The sequence below is a fragment of the Narcine bancroftii genome, chromosome 1 (assembly GCF_036971445.1).
Source record: "Narcine bancroftii isolate sNarBan1 chromosome 1, sNarBan1.hap1, whole genome shotgun sequence".
Classification (NCBI taxonomy): Eukaryota; Metazoa; Chordata; class Chondrichthyes; order Torpediniformes; family Narcinidae; genus Narcine; species Narcine bancroftii.
In genome coordinates, this window is record NC_091469.1 from 125,030,085 (window position 1) to 125,056,109 (window position 26,025).

The 26,025-nt window shown below is 40.0% G+C and overlaps 1 protein-coding gene across 1 annotated transcript in view; it reads right to left on the bottom strand.

The window, feature by feature from the left end:
* Positions 1-16,194: 16,194 nt before the first annotated feature.
* arsb (arylsulfatase B) overlaps positions 16,195-26,025 on the bottom strand; it is a 122,423-nt gene continuing 112,592 nt past the window's right edge. Inside the window, exon 8 of the mRNA XM_069938288.1 lies at positions 16,195-20,231. Within this exon, the coding sequence (XP_069794389.1) occupies positions 19,936-20,231 (296 nt within the window). The 3' untranslated portion in view covers positions 16,195-19,935. The remainder of the gene's footprint in view (positions 20,232-26,025) is intronic.

Consider the following 26,025-nt stretch of genomic DNA (forward strand, 5'->3'; position numbering starts at 1 on the left):
ACATTCAAATAAACATGATCACAGATGCTGAGTATTTCTAGCACTTTGTATCTTTATTCCCAGCCAAGTGCAGTACTTTGCTGTGGCATTTCAAACAATGAATTGTATCCTATGGAAATACATCTATGGTGAGAATTTGAATGTGGCAGGTCTTTGTTAAAGATTATTCAACCACCTTCACATGAAGCTCAGAGTTACTTCTTTAATATTCTAAGATAAACTTGCAAGTTGGATAGATATAATAATCCACCAAAGGCCGTTCATATTTTTGTTATAACCAATATGAGATCATATTTTCTTGCAAAAGAAATCATTTGGGAAAGTTTCCAAGTGATCCAGTACACTATTCAGTTTGTATTTTCCCAGACTACTTCATTCATACAAATTATGCTGTTCCACAGATTCATAATAATGTTAGAAAGGACAGCTCCTACTCCATCTTGCCATCTCCATATGGTAACAGGGTCTTGATTATTTTAAACATTAATTAAGGTAAATAATTAAAAGTAAAACTTTTTACAAAAGTAACTAAGGAAAAAAAGGTTTAAAGTCAAACCAAGAATTTTCAGCTATGTAAGAAGAAAATGAAAAGATTTCTTTTCCAAATTGAGACAGGAGAAATTATACAAGGGAAAAGAAAACAGCAAGAAAATTTAACAAATATTTTAATTCTGCCTTCAAGAGAGAAGGCACAAATTAACTGACTGGATAAGGGATCTGGAGTGAATGGAATCCGGAAGAAATTAGTAAAAAAAATGATTAGTAAGGTAGTATGATTGGGAAAATTAATAGAACCAAAAGCTGCCAAATTCCCAAGATCAAATAATCTGTATTTCAGTGTTGATAGTGGAGGCAATAGAGAGAGATCCATTGTATAGCCGACTGATTGCCCTCAGAGACCAGTGAGGAGTACAAACATGCTTTTAATAGCTTACAGTCAATGGCCAGTAGATACAATAGTTTTCAGGTGAATCTGAGGTAAGGTGGGAAAACCAGGGTTTATATTGGGGTAGGTGGGGGTGGAGCCAAGGGAGGAGCCAGCCATCTGAACAACACACAGACAGTGAATTCCCCTTCCTTCAGATTGAGCCTGTGGATGAAAAACAGAGACCATTCATTAAAAAAAACTTAGTACTTTACAAATATTTACGTTAAGTCTGTCAGGGGGTCTGGTAATTCTGAACGAGTGCCACAGTACTGGAAGACTTTGGGCTTCCTGAACTTCCTGGACCCCCTATGGTACAGGATCAGTGGGTCTCGAGGGCTCTGGCTCAGGATGTGGGGTGGATTGGACCATTTGTCCTCCTGAATGGAGTACTCAGTAGTTCCTGGCAAACTTGAGGCATCAGATCCTCAGTTCCGGCGGGTGTCAGGTCGAGAATGTGTCCTCTCTGCTGTGAGGATATGCCACGAAGGCATATGTTAGGTTGGTGTTCTGTAGGTGTCCTCTCTCGATCAGGGGGTCTGTTTTGCTCCTTCTCACATGCTTTCTCAGGAGGATTGGCCCTGGTGCCATTAACCAAGCTGGGAGAGTAGTCCCAGGTGTGGATTTCCTCTGGAACATAAACATAAGCTTGTAAGGAGTTATGTTGGTCGCTGTGCAGAGGAGTGACCTTATGGAATGGATCATCGAGGGTAGGACTTCCTGCCAGTGTGAGTGTGGAAAGCCTTTGAACCAGAGAGCCAATTTCACAGTCTTCCTACAGTTGCATTCTCTTTTTCAATTTGTCCATTCCACTGGGGATTGTAACTAGTCAATAGACAATAGAAAATAGGAGCTGGAGTAGGCCCTTCGGCCCGTCGAGCCAGCACCGCCATTTTACAGATCATGGCTAATCACTACCATCAGTACCCCTTTCCAGCCTTATCCCCATAACCCTTAACTCCTTTGCCCACTAGAGTCTTATCTAACTCTCTTTTGAACATCCTGCTTGAGGCGATGCCCCTTACTAGCAAGTACTGGCGTAGCTCTTCGCTCATAAATGATGAGCCCAAGTCGCTATGGATATAGCTGGGATACCCCAACAGGGTGAAAATAGAGTGCAAGACCCTGATGACCATGGTGTTGGTCATGTCTGGGTAGGGGATAGCGAACGGAAAACGTAAATACTCGTCGATGACATTGAAAAAGTACACATTTCCGTCGGTGGAAGGGAAGGAACCCTTGAAATCGACATTGAGTCATTTGAAGGGGCTGGATGCCTTTATTAGATCCGCTTTGTTGGGGCAGTAGAAGTGAGGATTGCACTCAGCACAGACCTGGCAGGACCTGGTCATTTCCCTGATATCCTCAATGGAGTAGGTCAGGTTATGTGCCTTGATGAAATGAGCAATGCAGGTGATGTCTGGGTGGCAAATCTCATCACACAGTGATCACAACTGGCCGGTGTGTGCAGAGGCACAGCTTCCTCGTGCCAGAGCATCTGGAGGTTCATTGAGAGTACTTGGCCTGTTTGCTATGTCACAATTATAGGTGGAGCATTCAATCTTATCATTCTTTATTTTTCCCTTCTTTGCATTATTAAACATAAATGCCACTGATCGCTGGTCGGTGAGCAGTGTAAATTTTCTGCCAGCCAGGTAATGCTTCCAGTGCCTGTTGGCCCCTACAATGACTTGAGCCTCTTTCTCCACAGATGGGTTCTGAAGCTGGTGGCCTTGTAGGGTGTGGGAGAAAAAGGCAACCAGCCAGCCCGCCTGGTTAAGGGTAGCAGCCAGGGCTATGTCAGAGGCATCGCTTTCCACCTGGAAGAGTGAGTTCTCATCCACCGCGTGCATGGTGGCCTTTGCTATGTAGCTCCGAACATAGTCGAAAGCTGCCTGGGCTTTGGCCGACAATGGGAAAGAGGTGGACTTTAAGAGGGGGCAGACCTTATCCATGTAGTGAGGGACCCATTAGGGGTAGTAGGAGAAGAAGCCCAGGCACCTCCTTAAAGCTTTCATGTGTTACAAGATCAAACTAGCAACCACAAAGAAGGCATATCACATTGGGGAAAAGTTGAACAATTACTTTATTAACAAAAATTCACCTTCAAACTTTAATTCAAAATCTCCCGTTTTATAACAATGCCCACTGATTACTATGCAAATTCCTATAACAGTGTAAAACTAATAAATTCCCTAGCCTAAATATAATATATGTAATTAAAGTCTAAGTTATATTTCCATCCAGCCTACAGAAAAAACTTAGACACAAACAAACACAAAACACACAAGACTCACAAAACTTTGATCTCAACCAAAGCAAAGATCATAAACAAAATTCAGTTTGTTTGGTAAACTGAAGCCAAAAGATCTTTGAGAGAGAGAGAGAGAGAGAGAGAGAGAACAAAATTCAAAGTTGTCTTGTGTTGCTTGTAGAGAGAGGAACCACTGGCTTGGTCCAGATCCTTCTGGTTGCCTTCAGAATGTTCATCCTTTTTGAAATCCCAACATTCTAAACTGTCCTCCAGACCATGACTCATGCTCTGGGCCTTCTTCCATTCCACAGCACCCCCAGTGGTGGTTTATCGTCCAAGTCCAGAAAATTTTAGATCATTTTCTGCACATGCTCAGTCTGTCTCCCACTCTCTCACCTTGGCTCTCTAAGGCAAACTGTCACTTTTTAACATAAAACCACACAATACATAGGCCAATACACAACACAGAACTCTGTAACACCTCCCCTGCTAAAACAAAATTTGGTCCACAAGACCAAATTTTTAACAATTAATGGAAATATTACATAAATAAAATAAAATAAACACTCCATTTTTTTAACAATAAGTATATTACTATATTCATATCTACCCAGATTAACATCTTGACAAACAATCTGCTATTACATTATCCATCCCCTTTATATGTGTAATAATTAAATCATACTCTTGTAATAGTAAGCTCCAATTCAATAACCATCTGTTCTTATTTTTAATTTTAGACAGAAAAACTAATGGATTATGATCAATATATATTATGAATAGTTTTTGAGCAGTACAAATATACACAACAAAATGTTGCAATGCTAAAACAAGCGCAAATAACTCCTTCTCAATGGTTGAGTAATTTCGTTGATGGTCATTAAACTTTTTCAAGAAGTACAAAATAGGATGTTCTACTCCATCACCATACTTCTTCTGTAACAGTACAGCACCAACCGCTTCATCACTGGCATCCACGGCTAAAGAGAATGGCTTTTCAAAGTTTGGGGACACAAGTACAAACTGATGGCATAAAATGGCCTTTAACTTCAGAAACATTTCCTGGCATGCATCTGATCAGATAATTTTTTCTTTCTTTCCAAGTACTTTTGTTAATGGGAGTGTAATTTCTGCAAAATTGTTACAAAATCTACAATAGTAGCCAATCATACCGAGAAATTTCTGAAAAGCTTTCTTATTACCGGGGATAAGGAACACAGTGATAGCCAATACTTTTGCTCCAACCGGTGCCACCTGTCCCTGACCTACCACATAACCCAGATAAATTACAGTGACATGTCCAAACTCACTCTTGTGCAAATTCACTGTGAGGTGTGCTTCCACCAGTCTCTGAAATAACTGCTCTAATTCAAGCATGTGTTCTTCCCATGTATCTGTACGAATTACTAAATCATCGATATAGTGGCAAATCTGTGTGCTCTAAACCCTGAATTACTGCATTAATCATTCTCTGAAATGTGCCAGGTGCATTTTTCATCCCAAAAGGCATAACATTATACTCATTCAATCCTGAAGCTGTAACAAATGCAGAAATCTCCCTGCTTTTCTCTGTCAAAGGAACACACCAGTATCCTCTTAAGAGATCAATCTTTGTAAGAAACTTAGTCTTCCCCACCTTATCTATACAATCATCTATTCTGGGAATAGAGAAATCATCAGTCTTTGTCACCATGTTTACCTTTCAATAATCTGTACAAAACATAATTGAGCCATCTGCTTTAGGCACCAGAACACAGGGTGAACTCCAATTTGAACTTGATTTTTGGATGATGTCATTTTTGAGCATATAATCCACCTCTTGATCCAAAAATCTGCTCTTTTCTTGATTAACTCAGTAAAGATGCTGCTTCATAGGCTTAGCATCATTGCACATCATCACAAGCCACAGTAGTTCTTCTTGGAACATCTGGGAATATATCCTTAAATTTCATAAGTAATGTCTTCATTTCTTCCCTTTCTGATTTAGTGAAATGCATTAACTTGGTGTCTAAGTTTTGCAAAACTATAGAATTTTACAGCCTGGGACTTATCACTTTCTGTGCTCCATGACCTTCCATGAAACTTATCTCCTCCTTACTTTCCTCTATAACGAGCACCTTGGTTGGAATCCAAGTCTCCTCCTCAGTCATTTTCTCAAAGTAAGGTTTAAGCAAGTTCACGTGACAGACCTGTGTCTCTCTTCGATGATCAGGCATCTCAATGACATAGGTGACCTGGTTAATTTTTGATTTCACCTTATATGGTCCTGAAAACTGAGCTTTCAAAGGGTTTGACTGCATCGAAAACAAAACCAATACTTTTCCTCGAGGTTTAATGTCCCTAAATTTTGCTTTTTGATCATACCGAATTTTCATTTTTCCCTGAGCAGTTTTAAAATTTTTCCTTGCCATCTCGCAAACCTGATGTAATTTGTTTTTAAATTTGAAAACATGATCCAACAGATTTGATTGTATATCATTTTGTATCCGCTGTTCCTTCAACAATAATAATGGACCCCTGACTTCATGGCCAAACACCAACTCAAATGGACTAAAGCCAAGAGACTCCTGAGTTGCCTCTCTAACAGCAAACAATAACAAATGGATTCCTTCATCCCAATTCTTTTTATTTTCCATACCATAAGCCCTTCATCATATTTTTCCACAGTTAAATAGAACCTTTCCAAGGCCCCTTGACTTTCAGGATGATAGGCAGACGACACAATTTGATGGGCTCCCAATTCCTACAACACCTGTTGAAATATTCCAGACATAAAATTACTCCCTTGGTCCAATTGAATTTCCCTTGGTAGGCCAAACAGGGTGAAAAATTTTAGCATAGCCTTCACAATCGTCTTTGCTTTAATATTTCCCAGGGGAATAGCCTCTGGAAACCTTGAAGCTGTGCACATGAGTGTTAACAAATATTCATTTCCCGCTTTGGTTTTTGGTAATAGGCCAACACAATCCACTATCACTTTTGAGAAGGGCTCCCCGAAAGCAGGAATGGGTTGTAAAGGTGCCACTGGTGGTCCTTGATTAGGCTTGCCCACCAGTTGACATGTGTGACAGGTTCTACAAAAGTTCACAACATCCTTTCTTAATTTTGGTCAATAAAACTGTTTCCTTATCTTTTCTACCATCTTCTTCACTCCAAGATGACCTCCTCAAGGTGTACTATGAGCCAACTTTAATATTTCATTCCTGTAAGTTTTGGGAATTACAACTTGCCCTACTACCGCCCAGTTTTCACTGGCAGGTATCACTTGTGGTCTCCACTTTCTCATCAATATTCCATGCTGAACTAAGTAACCTACTGGCACAGTTTCAATTTCCTGGTTAGGCAGAATCTTATCTCTTATCCCAGCAAGATCAGGATCATGCTTTTGTCTAGCGATTAATTAGGTTTGTCCTCAATGCTTGCCTCCACTGCAGGATCATCACAGACTTTCTCTACCTCTACTTTTTTCTAGACATGGCTCTAGTAATGGCACTCGCAGGGTAGATTTCCAAATCCTTTACGGACTCATAAACCAATGGCTTACTTGTGAGTTTCACCGCAGGTATGACTTTACCCTCTGCTAAATCATTTCCTAACAAAAGAGAAACTCCATCCACCGGCAGACTTGATCTTAACCCTATCGTAACCGGGCCATTAACTAAGTCTGATTTCATCACTATTCTATAAAAAGGTATAGGCTCTGCTTCATCACCAATTCCTTTAATTAAATTCACATCTCCAGTATCGGTCTCCTCACCAAAATTCAAAACGCTGCTTCATACAGCTGCTCCAGTATCCCGCAGGATTTTAACTGGTACTTGATTGGAGCCTTCTTTAACCAAAATGAAACCTTCAGTCATGAATGGTTTAAAAATATCCCTAACTTTCTTACTCTGAACACAGGTAGTTGGTACCACCCCTTTCTCTTTTTTCCTTTTCAGTACAGGACAATGTGCCCTGCCTTCTTACAATAGTGGCAAATAACACTTGAAAATTTTTCCTTCACCCATTTCTCTTCCTCTCTTCCTTTAACCTCACTTCTAGATTTTCTTTCTACTCTACTTGGATTATCAGCAGTATTCCTTTGAAAGGTTTTCCCTGGTGTCCACTTAAACTTGTGGGTTGAAGCATATTCCTCTGCAAATGTAGCCAATTCTGCCAAGTTTTTATATTTCTCTCCGCCAAGTACACTTGAATATCGTCAGGAACACAATTTTTAATCTCCTCAATCAGAATAATTTCCCTCAATAAATCAAAGTTATTTTCTACTTTCATTGCGACACACCACCGATCAAAACACGCACCTTCCGATAAGTAAAATCCAGGTAAGATTGGGTTGCTGCTTTTTTTTAAATTCCTGAACTTTTGTCTATAAGCCTCTGGGACTAGTTCATAAGATCAGAGTATAGCCTGCTTTACAAATTCGTAATCAGCTGCTTGTTGTACCGTGAAACATGAGTACACCTGTTGGACTTTCCCTTTAAGAACACTTTGTAGCAGGAGTGACCACTGGTCTGGTGCCCATTTTAAATTTACAGCTACTTTCTCAAAATGCTGAAAATACTGGTCTATTTCAGCTTCCTCAAATGGAGGAACTAACCTCACTTCTCTACTGACCAGAAACCTCTCCTCCTGACCAGCACGTGGGTTTTGGGCTTCTCCCTCTCCTTGCGTTAGGGTCAGCTTTAATTTAGCTAGTTCTATCTCATGCTTTTGCTCTTTCTCTCTCTCCTCCATTTCTGCCTGCCTTACTGCTTCCCGTTCAGCTTTCCTTTCTGCCTCTCTTTTATCCTCTAACTCGAGTTTTCTCAAAGCCAACTTTACTTCCTCTGAAGTTTTCTCCTTTGGAAACTGTTCTAATGCAGCTTCTTCAAATACCCCCTTTCCTACATAGTGCTTAACAATCTTTTGGGCAATTTCCTTTTTTTAAATCCCAGTTCTTACTGTAAGAAGTTTTAACTTGCCAACTATAACCATCAGTTCTTACTTTTTAGCCATTTTTAAATTAACCACTGAAGGGTTAGCTATGAACTGGTCAATATTCATAGTTGTTGGTTTTTCTGCTGGTGATTTATACACTCGCCGTTTATTTTTAATTTCAGGCTGGAGCTTGAGTCAAACTCAGACGACTGATAACTAAGCACAAGTCAATCGCCCCTAAAGGTTCCAAATTGGTTTGATCCTGGATGATTCCCCCAAATTATGTTACAAGATCAAACCAGCAACCACAAAGAAGGCATATCACACAGGGGTAAAGATGAACAATTACTTTATTAACAAAAAATCACCTTCAAACTTTAATTCAAAATCCCCCTTTTATAACAATGCCCACTGGTTACTATGCAAATTCCTATAACAGTGTAAAACTAATAAATTCCCCAGCCTAAATGTAATACATGTAATTAAAGTCTGAGTTATATTTCCAACCAGCCCACAGGAAAACAGACACAAAACACACAAGACTCACAAAACTTCAATCTCAACCGAAGCAAAGATCATAAACAAAATTCAGTTTGTTTGGTAAACTGAAGCCAAAAGATCTCTGAGAGAGAGAGAGAAAAAGAGTGCTCAAAATTTGAAGTTGTCTTGTGTTGCTTACAGAGAGAGGATCCACTCCTTCTGGTTGCCTTCAGAATGTTCATCCTTTTTGAAAACCCAACATTCTCAACTGTTCTCCAGACCATGACTCATGCTCTGGGCCTTCTTCCACTCCACAGCACCACTCAGTGGTGGTTTATTGTCCAAGTCCAGAAATTTTTAGATCATTTTCTGCACATGCTCAGTCTGTCTCCCACTCTTTCACCTTGGCTCTCTAAGGCAAACGGTCACTTTTTAACATAAAACCATACAACACAAAGGTCAATACACAACACAGAACTTTGTAACACATGGTCCTCGGGATCGGGAGGTCTAGCGGGGGCGCATTCAATCGGGATCAGGGCTAATGACGCCATTCTTCACCACACAGCCCAGGATCACCAGATGTTTCATCCAGAACACACACTTACTGTAGTTATAAGTGAGGTCCAGGGCCTTGGCCATGTGGAGAAAACTCTGGAGGTTGGCATCATGGTCTTCCAGAGTGTCCACAAATGGTCATGTTGTCTAAATAAGGGAAAGTGGACTTCAACTCATACTCATCGACCATTTTGCCCATCTGTCTCTGGAAGATCGAGACCCTATTGGTGATAACATAAGGGACCCTCCGGAACTGATAGAGCTGTTCATCTGCCTCCAATGCTGTGTAGGGGTGGTTCTCAGAATGGATCAGTAACTGATGGAGTGCAGCTTTCAGGGTGATGGTTGATTAGAACCGATACTGCGCAATTTCGTTGACGATGTCTGAAATTCGATGGCGGGATACGCATCCAGGAGTGTGAAACGATTTGGCTGTAGTCAATCACTAGCCTGGACTATTCTTCCCCTTTCACATCTACCACCTAGGCTCTCCATGGGCTATTGCTAGGTTCAATTATGTTTTCTTTGAGTAGCCTCTGTGTCTCGGCTCTGATGAATTCCCGGTCCCTGCACTATATTGCCTGCTCTTTGTAGCTATTGGCTTGAAATCAGAAATCAGGTTCAGAAACAGTAGGTGGGGGGGGATTGGGGAAAGGAATCAATATTTTGGGTGGAGAGACTCCATGTGGTGTCTGACTTTTGGGATCTTCCGTTCCACATTGTGATTGAAGGGAGTGGGTCATGCTTTTAAGGTGATACAGGAAGTCCAGGCCCAGCAACACAGGAGCAGACAAATCCTTCAGTACGCCCAATCGGAACTTACAGAAACCCCCCGCCCCCCCTTTTACATTTAGATGTATGTTACAATACCCTGGATCATCACAGAATGCGAGTGTGAAGCTAGGAAAATACGATAGTCCATCGGGTACTCTCTTAAGTTGTACCGCAGAGCCGTTGCAGAGTTTATAAAGCTCTCAGTGGAGTCAGTGTCTACGAAGCAATTGGTCAAATGTCCGTTTGGTGAGGTATTGGCTGATCCAGGATGACCGATGCCAGAACTCCCCATGCTGATGTCGACTCTCTCCTCTTGGCCTGCGGGCCATGAGGCGCGGCAAGAAGACCACCCTCCATCTTGATCTGATGACAGACTAGGTGGCGCCATCCTCGAGGCACGGCAAGATGGCTGCCGTGGCTTCCCATGATGTTTCACTTCTGGTGGTGGGTCCCACCACGAGGTGCAGCAAGAAGATCCTGGTGGTAAATAGCATGGAGAGGCGGGGGCTGGTCCTTCGGGACTCAGGCATGGATTGAGCAATGATTTGGGTGTTGCACACGCAGTCACCCTCTTTAGGTTCCCCTGAGTCCTGCAGACCTTCACCCAGTGCCTTCGCTTACTGCAACCAACGCACATGGAGTCCTTTGAAGGGAATTGGGTGCAGGGCATGCTGTGCCTATCTACAGAAGTAGCATTCCTGGTCACGTGTGCCCACAGTGGTTGATGCTGGAGCTGCGGTGGTCGTGGGTGCTCCAATGACTTGTCCTCTGAAGGGGCGCCATTTTCGCCCGTGTAGTTGTCAGCTCCCAGTTGGGCTTGCTCAAGCTCTTTCGCCAGCTCCAGGGTGCTTTCTTCCCCAGCTCTAGAAGTCACTGTCTCGCGTACCTTGACCTCACTCCTGCCATGAGAGTGTCCCGGATTTGTTCCTCCTCTCTCATCCAGGCCGTGGCTGCTTTGCAGTGGCATTTTCTCATCAGGGCTCACAGAGTTCAAGAACATAATTGTCTAGCGATTCACCTGGATGCTGCTGATGTTGAGAGAATCGGTGCCTCACCAGCATATCATTCTGGGGCCTCATGTAGTGGGCCTTCAAGCCTTCAATGGTCGACTCATAGGTAGCACAGTCTCTGATGACAGCATACCCTTTGGGGCCAACTTGAAAGAGAAGTGTCGATCTCCGGAGACTATCCGAGTTGAAGACATCTTGTGTGGCCGTCAGGTAGGTCTGGAAGCACTTCAGCCAGTAAGCGAATTTCTCCGTGGCCTCAGAGGACAGACAGTTGACCTGGAGCATGCCTGGCTTCAACTGGGCTTCCATCCCATTTCAAAGTTAACCTATTAAAATTGTAACATGACTGAATGCATTCAGAGACAAGTGAGGAGTACAAACACGCTTTTAATAGCTTATAATCAATAGCCGATAGACACAATAGTCCTCGGGTGAATCTGAAGTAAGATGGGAAATCCAGTGTTTAGATTGGGGTAGGTGAGGGTAGAGCCAGGGGAGGAACCAGCCATCTGAACAACACACAGACTGTGAATTCCAGTTCACTGGACACTGTTATCTTTTTCCATAGATTGCACAATTGTTTCCACAAATTAGGAGCAATGAAGGATGAAAGGGAACTTAGTCGAGGTACATAAGATTGTAAAGGGCCTGGATAAGGTGGACAACCAGCATCATTCTCCTGGGGAGACAATAGCAAATACCAGAGGATATCAGTTTAAGGTGAATGGAGGAAAGTTTAGGGGAGATGTCAGAAATATTTTTTTACTCAGAGTGTCCCTGGAATGCAATGCCAGGAGTGGTGGTGGAGGCTGATACAATAGGCACATTTAAAAGAATTTTAAATCATCGATGTTAAGAAAAATAGGGTTATGGGTGTGAGGTAGAGAAAAATTATATTGTTGTGGAGTAGGCTTACGTAGGGGAGGGGGTGGGAGGCCTATAGAGTGCTGTAATGTTCTGTTCTACATTTAGAAGGCAGCAAGTGTAAGCCCTTAGACCCATACAACACCGAAATAGGCCCTTCAGCCCTTCTAGTCTGTGCTGAACTATCATTCTCCCTCATCCCACTGACCTGCACCCCAACCATAGCCCTCCATACCCCTACAATCCATGTACTTGTCCAAATTCTTCTTAAAGCCCCCATTCACCAATTCAACTGGCACTTTGTTCCACATTCCCACCACTCTCTGTGTAAAGTAGTTCCCCCTAATTTTCCCTCTACTAAACCCTTCTCTTTTCACCCTTAACCCATGTCCTCTGGTTCGTATCTCACCTACACTTAGTGGAAAAAGCCCACCTACATTTACTTTGACTGACTCCCTCAATTTTAAGTACCTCTATTAAATCTCCCCTCATTCTTCTGTGCTCCAGGGAATCGAGTCCTAACCTGTTTAACTTTTCCCTGTAACTCAGTTCCTGAAGTCTGGGCAACATCCTAATAAATCTTAACTACACTCTTTCTATCCTATTGATATTTTTTTCCTGTAGTTAGGTGACCAAAACTGCACACAATACTCCACATTTTGGGACCACCAATGTCTTGTATAATTTTACCATAACATCTCAACTCCTATATTCAATACTTTGATTTATGAAGATCGGTATGCCAAAAGATCTCTTTACAGCCCTCATCTACCTGTGACAGGTAGATAATTTCAGGAATTATGTATCCATATTCCCAGATCCCTCTCAGCTACCACATTCCTTAGTGCCTTACCCTTTACTGTGTGCCCTTTCTTGGTTTGCCTTTCCAAAATGCAACACCTCACGCTTGTCTGCATTAAATTCCATCTGTCATTTTGCCGCCCATTTTCCCAGCTGGTCCAGATCCCTCTGCAAACTTCGAAAACCTTCTTTGCTGTCCTCAACGCCTCCAATCTTAGTGTCATCTGCAAACTTGCTGATCCAATTTATCACATTATCATCCAGATCATTGATATAAATGACAAACAATAATGGTCCCAGCACTCGTTCCCAAGGCACACCATTAGTCACAGTCCTCCAGTCTGAGAAGCCATCATCCACTACCTAATATCAGTAGTACTGAACATGCCAGAATCTATTATTATTGTGTTGGAATTAGGGTACTTAGAAAGTAATAGGACTGAGAAAAGTCAAGATGGGTGGCAGGGTTAGAGTAGTGGTTAACGCAACGTTATTACAGTGCCAGCAAGATGGATTCAAATCTGGCGCTGCTGTAATGAGTTTGTACATTCTCCTTACGACTCCTCTAGGTACTCCTGTTCTGCCCAGCCTCCAAAAACTTACAGGGTTTGTGGGGTAATTGGTATGTGAGTGGCATGGGCTTGTGGGCTGTATCTCTCTATTAAAAATGGATTTATTTTTAAAAGTATTTTTTGGAGGTAGTAATTAGATTAGGGAACAAGTGAATGAAATTTGTTTTGACTTTGAGTACCTTCTCTAAAGTGTCAATGTTATTAACCAAAATTAGATCTCATAGGTTTGGAGAAGTGTGCTTGCAGAGATTAAGGATGGGTTAATGTTCAGAAAACAGAGTAGGGATGGTTGGAATTTGGTTTGGGAAGCTACCACAAGAATCAGTAGTGGAATCCCAGCTGCTTAAGGTTCCTTTTATTATCACCTAACAATACATTAAAAATTTAACATATATGATGCACATTAACCTTTGTCTGCAGTAAGGGCACCCAAAGAGTTGCCATGAACCTGGAACCCCCAATAATCAGAGAGAGAAGCAAAAGAGTCCCTTCAGAGTCACCAGGTATCACCTCCAGTGCCTCCTGCAGCTGCACAGACCCCAGTTTGATTCATTGGTAACCCAAGTATTCAACATGATCAGGAAACCTTCAATGCCCAAGGCTCATCAGGAAGTCTTCTTGCCCTCAGACCCCTCTCAAATCATCCCCTCAAAGTGTGATATATCCAAATTTACCGATGACATCTGGGTAGCACTGCGAGGAAGATAATGGGCTGATTAAATGACTAGGCAAGAACACAGCAGAAGTATGAATGGAAAATGGAAGGTCACTTTAGTAGGAAATATAGAAAAACAAAGTTTAAAAACAAAATTCAGAGACTGAAAGATGGGGGTATTTTGAAGGACAGCAAGCAATTAGGAAAGCAAAGTGGTGTTACAAGAACAGATGAAACGGAAGGCCATGCTCTCTGGAGGATAACAGAATGAGAAATTGTCTCAGTGAAGCACACAAAAGGCTTCTTCACTCGGGACAGTGAGGTAAAGAAATTTCTTCACATAAGACACAAGATGCGAAACACACCAAAATCTGCAGCAAAACACAATCTGCTAAAGGAGCACGCCAGTGTCTGTGAGGGCAAAGTGATGGCCACTGTTTGGGTTTGATTCCTTAGATCAGGACAAGTGAATTTTCGGACCTCTCCAACTTTGAGGATGGTGGAGGTTAATCGCTGAGTATTGAATTGAATACTTTATTTATATAGCACATTATAAACACAACGGAATGTTGCTCCAAAATGCTTTACATTAATTGATGAAAAAATACAGAGCATAAAATCAACAAACACGAAAGACTAGACACTGGACAAGAGTCATCTCGCAGAATAGTAATGGGTTAGAGAAACACATGGGCAGCGACAAGCTGCCTAAACACACTGGCACGGCCAACTCAACCCCTTGCCCCACCAGCCTGAACTATCTGGGCTGGCATTGCAGCTCCCTAGACAATCATGTCAAAAGCAAGGCCAAGACTTTTATCTGAAGTCAGGGAAGAGTACTTTAATGTAATTGCTCTCCAAGGGAATACCAAGAGTTGATACAGAAAGGTGACAGGGAGGTAGAAGGTCAGTCATGATCTTACTGATGGTGGACAAATCATCTAATCTAATCTTGCTTCTGTTTTTTGCAATCTTCAGGCTGTGAAATTCCTCTCTGATTCTGAAGATAATTAAATGTAAGTTCCAGTGTCATCCATGTAGTGCAGACGAAGCATATTCCACAAATTCTAATTTTGATCAGAAGATGAAAAGAGATGCAGATAAATTTAAATCATGTTCTAAAGTAAATATGGTGGTAGTGTATCTAATATAAAAGTTAATTATATTAAGTATATTAAGATGTCACATGCTTTACAACCAGTTGAGGACTCACACAGATTCCATAAACTTATTTTCTTTGAGGATTTGTTCCCATAAACTTAAAGGAAAATGACCAATATAAAGTATTTCTTAGAAGTGCTAATGACATAAGGAAAAGTCAAAACATTAGGAGACAAATGGCTCAAAATCTTGCTCACAGCAGTTGATTAGAAGGAATAGAGATAGAGGATCACAATTTAGGGCATGGCCTCCAATGGTTAAATGGTTCAATTCAAGGATACACCAGAGGTCAGCTTTAGAACTAATTGAGTGATGTAACAGCAATGACCTTGCACTCAACATTAGCAAAACTAAGCAACTGATTGTGGACTTCATGAGGGGGAAATCAGGAGAAAATGAACTAATTCTCATCGAGGGGTTAGTGGTGGAAAGGGTTAAGAACTTGAAATTCCTAGGTGTCAACATCTCTGAAGATCTGTCCTGCAGTCTCCATGTTGATGTAATCATGAAGAAGGCTTACCAGCAGCGATACTTCATGAGGAGTTTGAGGAGATTTGGTATGTCGCCAAATACTCTTGCAAATTTCTACAGGTGTACCGAGGAGAACATTCTGACTAGATGCATTACTGCCTGGTATGGAGGTGCCAATGCACTGGACAGAAAAAGACTAGAGAGTTGTGAACTCAGGCAGTGGCATCATTGGTATTAATCTTCACTTCATCGAAGATATCTACAAAAGGTGCTCTCTAAAGAAAGCAGCCCTTATCCTCAAGGACCCCTCTGCCACAGAGGGTGGTAGAGGCAGATTCGCTGATTATGTTCAAAAGAGAGTTAGATAAGACTCTAGTGGGCAAAGGAGTTAAGGGTTATGGGGATAAGGCTGGAAAGGGGTACTGATGGTAGTGATCAGCCATGATCTGTAAAATGGCAGTGCTGGCTTGACGGGCCGAAGGGCCTACTCCAGCTCCTATTGTCTATTGTCTCACCACCCAGGCCATGCCCTCTTCACACTGCTACCATTAGGGAGGAGGACCACGAGCCTGAAGACAAAGCACAAAAACAGTTTCCTCTTGTTTGCCACCATTAACCAATGAGCTAATCCAGGAGAGAAATTACAGGGAAGCTTCATGAACAAGAATGCCCCACAGTCCCCAAGTTCCCTTCACATAATTCTGTAGTCCCAACCAAAATTACATTAAAGAAACATTGTAAATAAATAGTTGAACAGTACAGGCATGGATATTTTATTCTTTGGTAAAGACAAACAGCAATTTATAAATCAGAGCACAAAGAGCTGTCAATTGTATCACAGAAGACACCAGTTCTAATTCATTACACCCAGCCCGAACAGAAACTCCCACGTAAAATGTATAAATATAGTAAAACCCCCAGTATCCAGCACCTACGGGGATTAGTAGATGCCAGATAAATGAATTTTCCTATTGCTTGAGAATGTGTGTTGCGTATTTGGTAAACTAACCGCTTGGGGGTGGGTGGGGGGGGGGGTGGGGGTGGTGGTGGTGGAGGAGCAGCAAGCCAATTAAAAAATTTCAGTTTTTTTACCTATTTATTTTCCAAAATTTATTTTTGCTGCTTGCTTGAATTCTGGATAAAGGGGATTTTACTATAATGAATAGTTTCCTGTTCTATGGTCTACGTTGAATGACAGCATTATACAATGTACCCCATCCATAAAGAAGTACAGCTATGAGCTATGTAGCTTGTTCATTTCATGGTCTAATACTTCCAACATCTTCTCGAAAATCTTTTCATTAGCATGCTTGGAAAACACTTTGGTTGCTAAGAATATTTCCACTGGGACGACAAGATATCTGAATTAATATGTGACATCTCAAACATGACTAGACAGATTGGATTTTGCAGACTTCGATGAGAGCTGTCTGCATCGTTCTAGAAATCTGTGAAGTGGACTTCCTCATTTTCTGAAGGCATTTGGTGGTCAGGATCATTTGAGATCTCTGGCTTTTACGTCATGGTCTCATCAAGTGGACCTATAATCACTGAAGTTGTTAGTTTCAGTGAAAGCTGATACTATTATTACAACCACCAACCACCAAGTTATATGTTAGTAAAACAAGGAAATGATAGATATCCTTTACATCTAGTAACCCTTGGTAAAATCTGCTGGAGTTAACAGTGTAAAGACCAAAATGCTGAATCAGTTGAGAATTTTGGCCAAAGCAGGGTTTAAAAACAAATCTCCTTCCAACGCCAAGATGTTTAGGATGTGTCGTGCCAACAACTGGGGGCTGGGCCAAAGCCAAGTTCCCATCTTAGCAGGGTCCAAAGCCTACTCCGGCCAGCCTTGAAATGAGGTATTTTGTCTAAGAAGCATAGAATAGGAATAAAACGGAGAAACCCTTGTACCCAAGTGCATATAATTGGAAAATATTTGCAGAATTTAATTATTATTACTAGAAGATTGATGTAAGCAAACTTACAACCTTGCATGTCATTCCTTAAACAACTATTTTCTTTGAAGCAGGAATACTCTTCACTATTTCACTTTGGTCTTGCCCAGAATCTTTGGCACTCAAGTAATAGGCAGTACAGCCCAGCAGTTCCTTGGAGGTGCTAAATCATGATGAATTTCACACATTATTGATGAAACTTGCCAAAAGGAAAACAGAACTACCGCCAGACTTGGATAGCTTGGGATACAAAACAAGAATAAGGTTTTTAACAAAGTTAGATTCCTTTCCCAAGGAGCAGCTGTGGGCAATTTTGGTCTTCCTTTCATAAAACAGGCATTCTGTGCTATGTTTGAAAATGTGTGTGGATCATTCCTTCTCTCAGTCAATTTGTTTATAAATATATCTTTTATGTATCAATACTAATTTGTCCTTGGATTTTTTGTCTGATTCAACACTATTCTGTTGGTCCTATACTTTGAAAATATCTTGTAAATGAAGAATACCAAAAAACAACAATGATCCTGTCTCCATGTTTTCGTCATCTCCCACCATCACCATTAAGTCTTCTCAAATACCACCATTATCCAAAGATCAGTAATTTCTTTAATCCATGAGCTCGGCTTCCAAAGAAAGTTTTTTTTAAATGTTCTTAAGATCTTTTACTTGCTCTGGACTTTTTACCTTCTTGTAGCCTGTACTCAAAGCTTTGAAACTAGCCATTCACAATTTGGAGCATTATAATTCTCTTCCTCATGAGTCTGTACAGTCTTCATCTAACAGAGCTTATAATTTTTTTAAATGTATTTTATTTCTGACTTGATGAAGCCTTCCAAACTTTGCTCTTTGGTCCAAATGTATTTTCCAGTTTGAAGTAACAATCTCAAATTAAGATATTTCTTTTCATCCTGGAAGAAACGAACTTGACATTTCACAACCAGGCTCTCCTCAACTCAGTAATTGCCTATCTATCATGCAAGTCAACGAACATGGGCTCACAGCTGATATTTCCTTCAATTGTGAGCTTTGCCCGAACAGAGGACAGTCTCATAAGAAATGCCTCCAGGTTGACATGATGTGTGGCAAAAACTTATTCGCAAAAATGATCAAAGCTTTTTAAAGCAACACAAAACATGCAGTTATGAAGAAAAAAGTGTGGGATTTTTGAATTCACGAGACAAAAAGGCAACTGTCATACCCAGTTCCACTGTTGACTGAATCATGAGCTGGCATTACTTCCACAATGAGACTCCGCTGTTCAAATGCAACTCAAGAACTTAAAAATATAAGAAACAGAAGCAGGAGTAGGCCATCCGGCCCATCGAGCCTGCTTCACCATTCAATGAGATCATGACTGATCTGTTGATAGGCTCATCCTCACCTCCCATTATTTGCTTTTTCCCCATATCCCTTAATTCCCCTACTGTGTAAAAATCCATCCAACCTTGTCTTAAATATATTTACTGAGGTAGCCTCCACTGCTTCAATGGGCACCAAATTCCACAGATTCACCACCCTCTGGGAACATCAGGTCCTCCTCATTTCCATCCTAAATCTACACCCTTAATCTTGAGACCATGTCTCCCCCACCAATGGGAACAGCTTACCTTCCTCTATCTTATCTATGACTTTAATAATTTTATATGTTTGTACAAGATCCCCTCCCATCCTTCTAAACTCCAATGAGTACAGACCCAGACGACTCAATAGGCCACTACCCTCAAATAGCCAATCTCTCAACAGAGTGCTCACCTGCATCCTGCTGAGCCTGTTCCCCTAGAATTCAGTCTGCTTAAAGGGTTGAATGACAGATATTATTGTTGGATGGTATTCTTCCACTGGCTGTGAAGGACATTAGCAGGGTACTTAAGCACAGTGTAATCCCCAGTGATTGTGATTTGAAACAGCACAAAATCAATATTAAAAACAATAAAAATGCTGGAAACAGTCAAATTAGGTTGGATCTAGAAAGCTAAAAAATATTTTGGATTTTACCTGACCTTTCTGATGGGCTACAGACCCAAAACATTACATTTCTTTCCACATATACGGCCTGACCTGGTGAGTGATTCCAGCAACATCTTTGCAGATTCCAAGCATTCTCAACATTTCAAAATCAAAAACAACTGCAGATGATAGAAGTCTATAAAGTACTTCAAATACTCAATGGGTAAGGCAGCTTCTGTGGAGGGAAAAACAGAGTTCATATCTCAGGTGAAAAGGATCATTGACCGGAAATGTTAACTCTGCTTCTCTCTCCACAGATGGTGCCTGATCTTCTCAGAATTTACAGCATTTTGTTCTTGTATCCTCAAAGTTTCCCCAGTCTGAATACAACACATATAATACCCCCACTACAATAAACAATCATTCTAAACAAGATGTACTGATAGAGACTCTGCACAGATCTGGAGTTGCAGGACTATGTGGAATTCCAGGAAATCTCAAAAAGCCCTCTCAGAATGGAAAATTAAATCTTGCCCTTCACCACAAATACAATTACCACCAATGTGTAATACATGAAAATGATTAATTAATGTTTAAAAAAAAGTCTGTCTCCTTGACCCATGGTCCCCAGGTTCCACCTTTGCCAGGATCGCACTTTGGGTCAACATCTGGGTACGAAATTGGCACTGAACCATTCTGATAGAACTGAAGTCTTGATAGCAGCTCCTCAACAATGTGAGGGAAAAGGTCAGAAAGATCAACTTTCTCCTCCGGATCTAATGCAATGTTATAAAGCCTAACGTTTTTCTTTGATGAGTCAGATGTCGGTGGTTGCAACTGTTTGGATAACAATGGAGGCTGGAACCAGAAACTGCAGCCTATAGTAAATAAAATATTTTATATTAGTGTTGTCTAAATGATGGGGTTCAGTTCCGGGACTCGCATCATAAGTTGAAACTGTGGCATTGGGAGCTTAGGTGCGCAGGCGGGCAGGGCATTGGGAGCTCGGGCAGCTGTGGCTTCAGGAGCTCGGATAAACATTGGAACTCGACCATCTTAACTTCGAAATATTGCAAATCGGAACATCGCAAGTCCGGGTCTAACTGTATTCTGAAGAAGCTGTACGTGCACCTGGATGCACAAAGTCTGACTAGTCAGCATGGATTTGTGAGAGGGAGGTCATGTAACACAAATCAGATCCAGGTTTTTAATGATCTGACCAAGAGAACTGATGAGGGCAGGACTGTGAATGTTGCATTTATGGATTTCAGCAAGGAGTTCAATAAGATTTTGCAGAGTAGCTGCTTTGGAAGGTTACATCGCATGGGATTCAAGATTGTAGGTTATATAGAGGATTGGCTTCATGGAAGAAAAACAGAGAGTGATAGCGGAAGGTTGTTCTTTAGACTGGAAGGCCTGTGACTAGTGGTGTGCCAGAGGGTTCAGTGCTGGGACCATTGCTTTTTGTCATCTATATCAATATCTATAATACGGTTGTAGATCAATTGGGTACCATGGGCTGTTGGCCGGAAGGGCTTGTTAGCGTGCTGTATGTCTAAATTTAACATTTAATTTAATTTTAATTTAGAGATACAGCATTCTAACAAGCCCTTCTGGCCCACAGCCTGCACCGCTCAAATACATTTATGTGACCAATTAGCCTCCTAACCCGTACCTCTTTGGAATGTGGGAGGAAACCTGAGTACCCAGAGGAAGCTCACAGAGTCTGGGGGAGAATGCGCAAACTCCTTGCAGACGGCCGAATTCAAACCCAGGTCGCTGGAGTTGTAATACAGCATTTTGCTAACTACTGTATTCCATGATTAGCAAGTTTGCAGATGACAAAAAGCATCTGGTATTGTTGACAGTGAAGATGGTTTCCAAAGATTTTTTTTTTTTTTTTTTTTTTTAATTTTTTATTTTTCACACCATAAATCACAATAGCCATGATATACACTTTTTCTTTTCCACACATTTACAGTGACTTTTTCTCCCTCCCCCCTCCCTCCTCCCAAGCCACCCCCCCATCCCACCCCCCTCTCATCCATTTTAGTTATACAATCTAGGTTGCATTAATTCAGTTAGACAATGTTGTCATTCAACAAAAATACACCAGAAATTCTACTGAGTCCATTCTTTTCTTCTCTTCTCCTTCCATCAACTTAGGTAATGTTTGTTCCCGGTAGGTTTTCGCTATTGTATTTAATGTAAGGCTCCCATACTTGTTCGAATATTTCAATATTATTTCTTAAACTATATGTTATTTTTTCTAATGGAATACATTTATTCATTTCTATATACCATTGTTGTATTTTCAAATTATCTTCCAATTTCCAGGTTGACATAATACATTTTTTTGCTACAGCTAGGGCTATCTTAACAAATCTTTTTTGTGCATCCTCCAAGTCAATTCCAAATTCTTTATTTTTTATGTTACTTAGGAGAAAGATCTCTGGATTCTTTGGTATATTGTTTTCTGTTATTTTATTTAATATCTGATTGAGATCATCCCAAAATTTTTCTACTCTCTCACATGTCCAGATTGCATGAATTGTTGTTCCCCTTTCTTTTTTACATCGAAAACATCTATCAGATACTGTTGGGTCCCATTTATTTAACTTTTGCGGTGTAATGTATAGTCTGTGTAACCAATTATATTGTATCATACGCAGCCTCGTATTTATTGTATTTCTCATCGTTCCAGAGCATAACTTCTCCCATGTTTCCTTTTTTATCTTTATATTTAAATCTTGTTCCCATTTTTGTTTAGTTTTACCATTTGTTTCCTCATTTTCCTTTTCTTGCAGTTTAATATACATATTTTTTATAAATCTTTTGATTAACATTGTATCTGTAATCACATATTCAAGGTTACTTCCCTCTGGTAAACTCAAGTTGCTTCCTAATTTATCTTTCAAGTAGGATCTCAGTTGGTAATATGCCAGCGCTGTATCTCCCGTTATATTGTACTTATCTCTCATTTGTTCAAAGGATAAGAATCTACTTCCTGAAAAACAATTTTCTATTCTTTTAATCCCTTTTTTTTCCCATTTTCTAAAGGCAAGGTTGTCTATTGTAAAAGGGAGTAGCTTATTTTGCGTCAATATTAGTTTTGGTATTTGGTAATTTATTTTATTTCTTTCTACATGAATCTTCTTCCATATATTGAGGAGATGGTGTAATACTGGAGAAGTTCTATGTTGTACCAATTTTTCGTCCCATTTATATAATATGTGTTCAGGTATCTTTTCCCCTATTTTATCTAATTCTAGTCTCGTCCAGTCTGGTTTTTCCCTTGTTTGATAAAAATCTGATAGGTACCTTAATTGTGCGGCTCTATAATAATTTTTGAAGTTTGGCAATTGTAAGCCTCCTTGTTTATACCATTCTGTTAATTTGTCTAGTGCTATCCTCGGTTTCCCCCCTCTCCATAAAAATCTCCTTATTATTTTCTTTAACTCTTTGAAGAATTTTTCTGTCAGTTGTATTGGCAATGCCTGAAATAAGTATAGTATCCTTGGAAAAATGTTCATTTTAATACAGTTTATCCTTCCTATCAGTGTTAGTGGTAGCTCTTTCCAATGCTCTAAATCGTCCTGTAATTTTTTCATTAGTGGATTGTAATTGAGTTTATATAATTGGCCTAGATTTTTGTTTATTTGCACACCTAGGTATCTTATTGCCTGCGTTTGCCATCTGAATGGGGATTCCTCCTTAAATTTTGAGAAATCCGCGTTGTTCATAGGCATTGCTTCACTTTTATTTACGTTTATCTTGTATCCCGACACTTCTCCATATTCCTTCAATTTCTTATATAGTTCTTTTATTGATAGTTCTGGTTCTGTTAAGTACACTATCACATCATCCGCAAACAGACTGATTTTATATTCCCTGTCTTTTATTTTTATTCCTTTTATATTCTTATCTCTTCTTATCGATTCTGCTAGTGGTTCTATAGCTAGCGCAAACAATAATGGTGATAGTGGGCATCCCTGCCGCGTTGACCTGCTTAAGTTAAATTGCTTTGATACATGTCCATTTACTGTCACTTTCGCTAACGGTCCCTTATATAATGCTTTAATCCAATTAATATACTTCTCCGGTAAACTGAATTTTTGCAATACTTTGAACAAGTAATTCCATTCTACTCTGTCGAAGGCCTTCTCTGCGTCTAAAGCAACTGCTACTGCCGGTGCTTTATTTCCTTCTACTGCATGAATTAAGTTAATAAATTTACAAATATTGTCTGTTGTGCGTCTTTTTTTGATAAATCCAGTTTGGTCTAAATTTACCATTTTCGGTACCTGTTCTGCTAATCTGTTCGCTAATAGTTTAGCTATTATCTTATAATCTGTGTTTAGCAAAGATATTGGTCTATATGACGCTGGTGAGAGTGGATCTTTCCCTTGTTTTAGTATCACTGTAATTATTGCTGTTTTACATGAATCTGGTAAGTTTTGTGTCTCATCAATCTGGTTGATTACATCCAGGAGGGGCGGTATTATTAGGTCTTTAAATGTTTTGTAGAATTCTATTGGGAGTCCATCCTCTCCTGGTGTCTTATTATTTGGTAAATTTTTTATTATCTCTTGTATTTCTACTGTTCCAAATGGTTCTGTTAATTTATTTTGTTCCTCTATTTGTAGTTTTGGTAGTTCAATTTTAGTCAAAAATTCATCTATTTTCCCTTCTTTCCCTTCGTTTTCGGTTCGGTATAATTGTTCATAGAATTCTCTGAAGTTTTCCTTAATTTCTTTTGGATTATATGTAATTTGTTTGTCTTTTTTCCTTGTTGCCAATACCATTTTCTTAGTTTGCTCTGTCTTAAGCTGCCATGCTAGGATTTTGTGTGTTTTTTCCCCTAGTTCATAATATTTCTGTTTTGTCTTCATTATATTCTTCTCCACCTTATATGTTTGTAATGTTTCATATTTTATTTTTTTATCCGCCAATTCTCTTCTTTTGGTTGTATCTTCCTTTATTGCTAATTTTTTTTCTATGTTTATTATTTCCCTTTCCAACTGCTCTGTTTCCTGATTATAGTCCTTCTTCATCTTGGTTGCATAACTTATTATTTGCCCTCTAATGAATGCTTTCATTGCGTCCCATAGTATAAACTTATCTTCCACTGATTCCGTATTTACTTCAAAGTACATTTTTAATTGTTTTTCAATAAATTCTCTAAAATCCTGTCTTTTAAGTAGCATGGGGTTTAATCTCCATCTATACATTCTTGGAGGGATGTCTTCTAGCTCTATTGCCAATAACAGGGGTGAGTGGTCCGATAATAGTCTAGCTTTATATTCCGTTTTCCTAACTCTCCCTTGTATGTGGGCTGATAACAGGAATAGGTCTATCCTTGAGTATGTTTTATGTCTAGTCGAGTAGTATGAGTATTCCTTTTCTTTTGGGTTTTGTTTCCTCCATATGTCCACAAGTTTCATTTCTTGCATTGATTTAATTATAAATTTGGTTACTTTGTTCTTCCTGTTAATTTTTTTCCCCGTTTTATCCATATTTGGATCCAAATTCAGATTGAAATCCCCTCCTATTAGTATGTTCCCTTGCGTATTAGCTACCTTCAAAAAGATATCTTGCATAAACTTTTGATCTTCTTCGTTAGGTGAATATATATTAAGTAGATTCCAAAGCTCTGAATATATCTGACATTTTATCATAACATATCTCCCTGCTGGATCTATTATTTCCTCTTCTATTTTAAATGGCACATTTTTGCTAATTAATATAGCCACTCCTCTTGCTTTTGAATTATACGATGCTGCTGTTACATGTCCTACCCAATCTCTCTTTAATTTCTTGTGCTCCAATTCAGTTAAATGTGTTTCTTGGACAAATGCTATATCTATTTTTTCCTTTTTCAGTAAATTTAGTAGTTTCTTCCTTTTAATTTGGTTATGTATTCCATTAATATTTAGAGTCATATAGTTCAGCGTAGCCATTTTATATTTTGTTTATCTTCTCTTTCCGTTTTTCCATCATTACCTTTCCTCCTTTTCCATTTCTGTTTTCTTATTTTCAACTCTTTACCAGACAACATTCCTACAACATCCAACATTTTCCTTATTCTCCTATTTCTATCTTCTTTATCCCCAATCTCCCCTTCCCCTCCTGAGTTGCCCTTTATCCCTTGTCGGACAACCACATCTCCCCTCTCCATTTGGATTTGCGAATCCACTCGCAAGCGTCAACTGATTTTGCAGTGACCGCTCTTTTCCCCCCACCCAGCCCCCCCCAGAAAAGATTTCGTTTTTTATATGTCACAAAGGTCACTCTTTTAGTTCCCTCCTTATTCTCTCTATTCCATTACCTTCCCTTATTAATTCTTGTCTATACTTTCTATGTTTTCCTCTAATTACAGATACTTTCACATATGCCCATTGTCTCTATTCACTCTTATACCTCTTTACCCGCATACATATCAATCGTGGTCATTTTTACCCTCCTTACCCGTCTTCATCCCTCAGTCTATTTTTGTCTTTACCCACATACATATCAATCGTGATAATTTTTGCTCTCATTACCCGTCTTCATCCCTCAGTCTATTTTTGTAATTGTTCTGCAAATTTTCGTGCTTCTTCTGGATCCGAGAATAGTCTGTTTTGTTGTCCTGGAATAAATATTTTCAATACCGCAGGATGCTTCAGTGTAAAT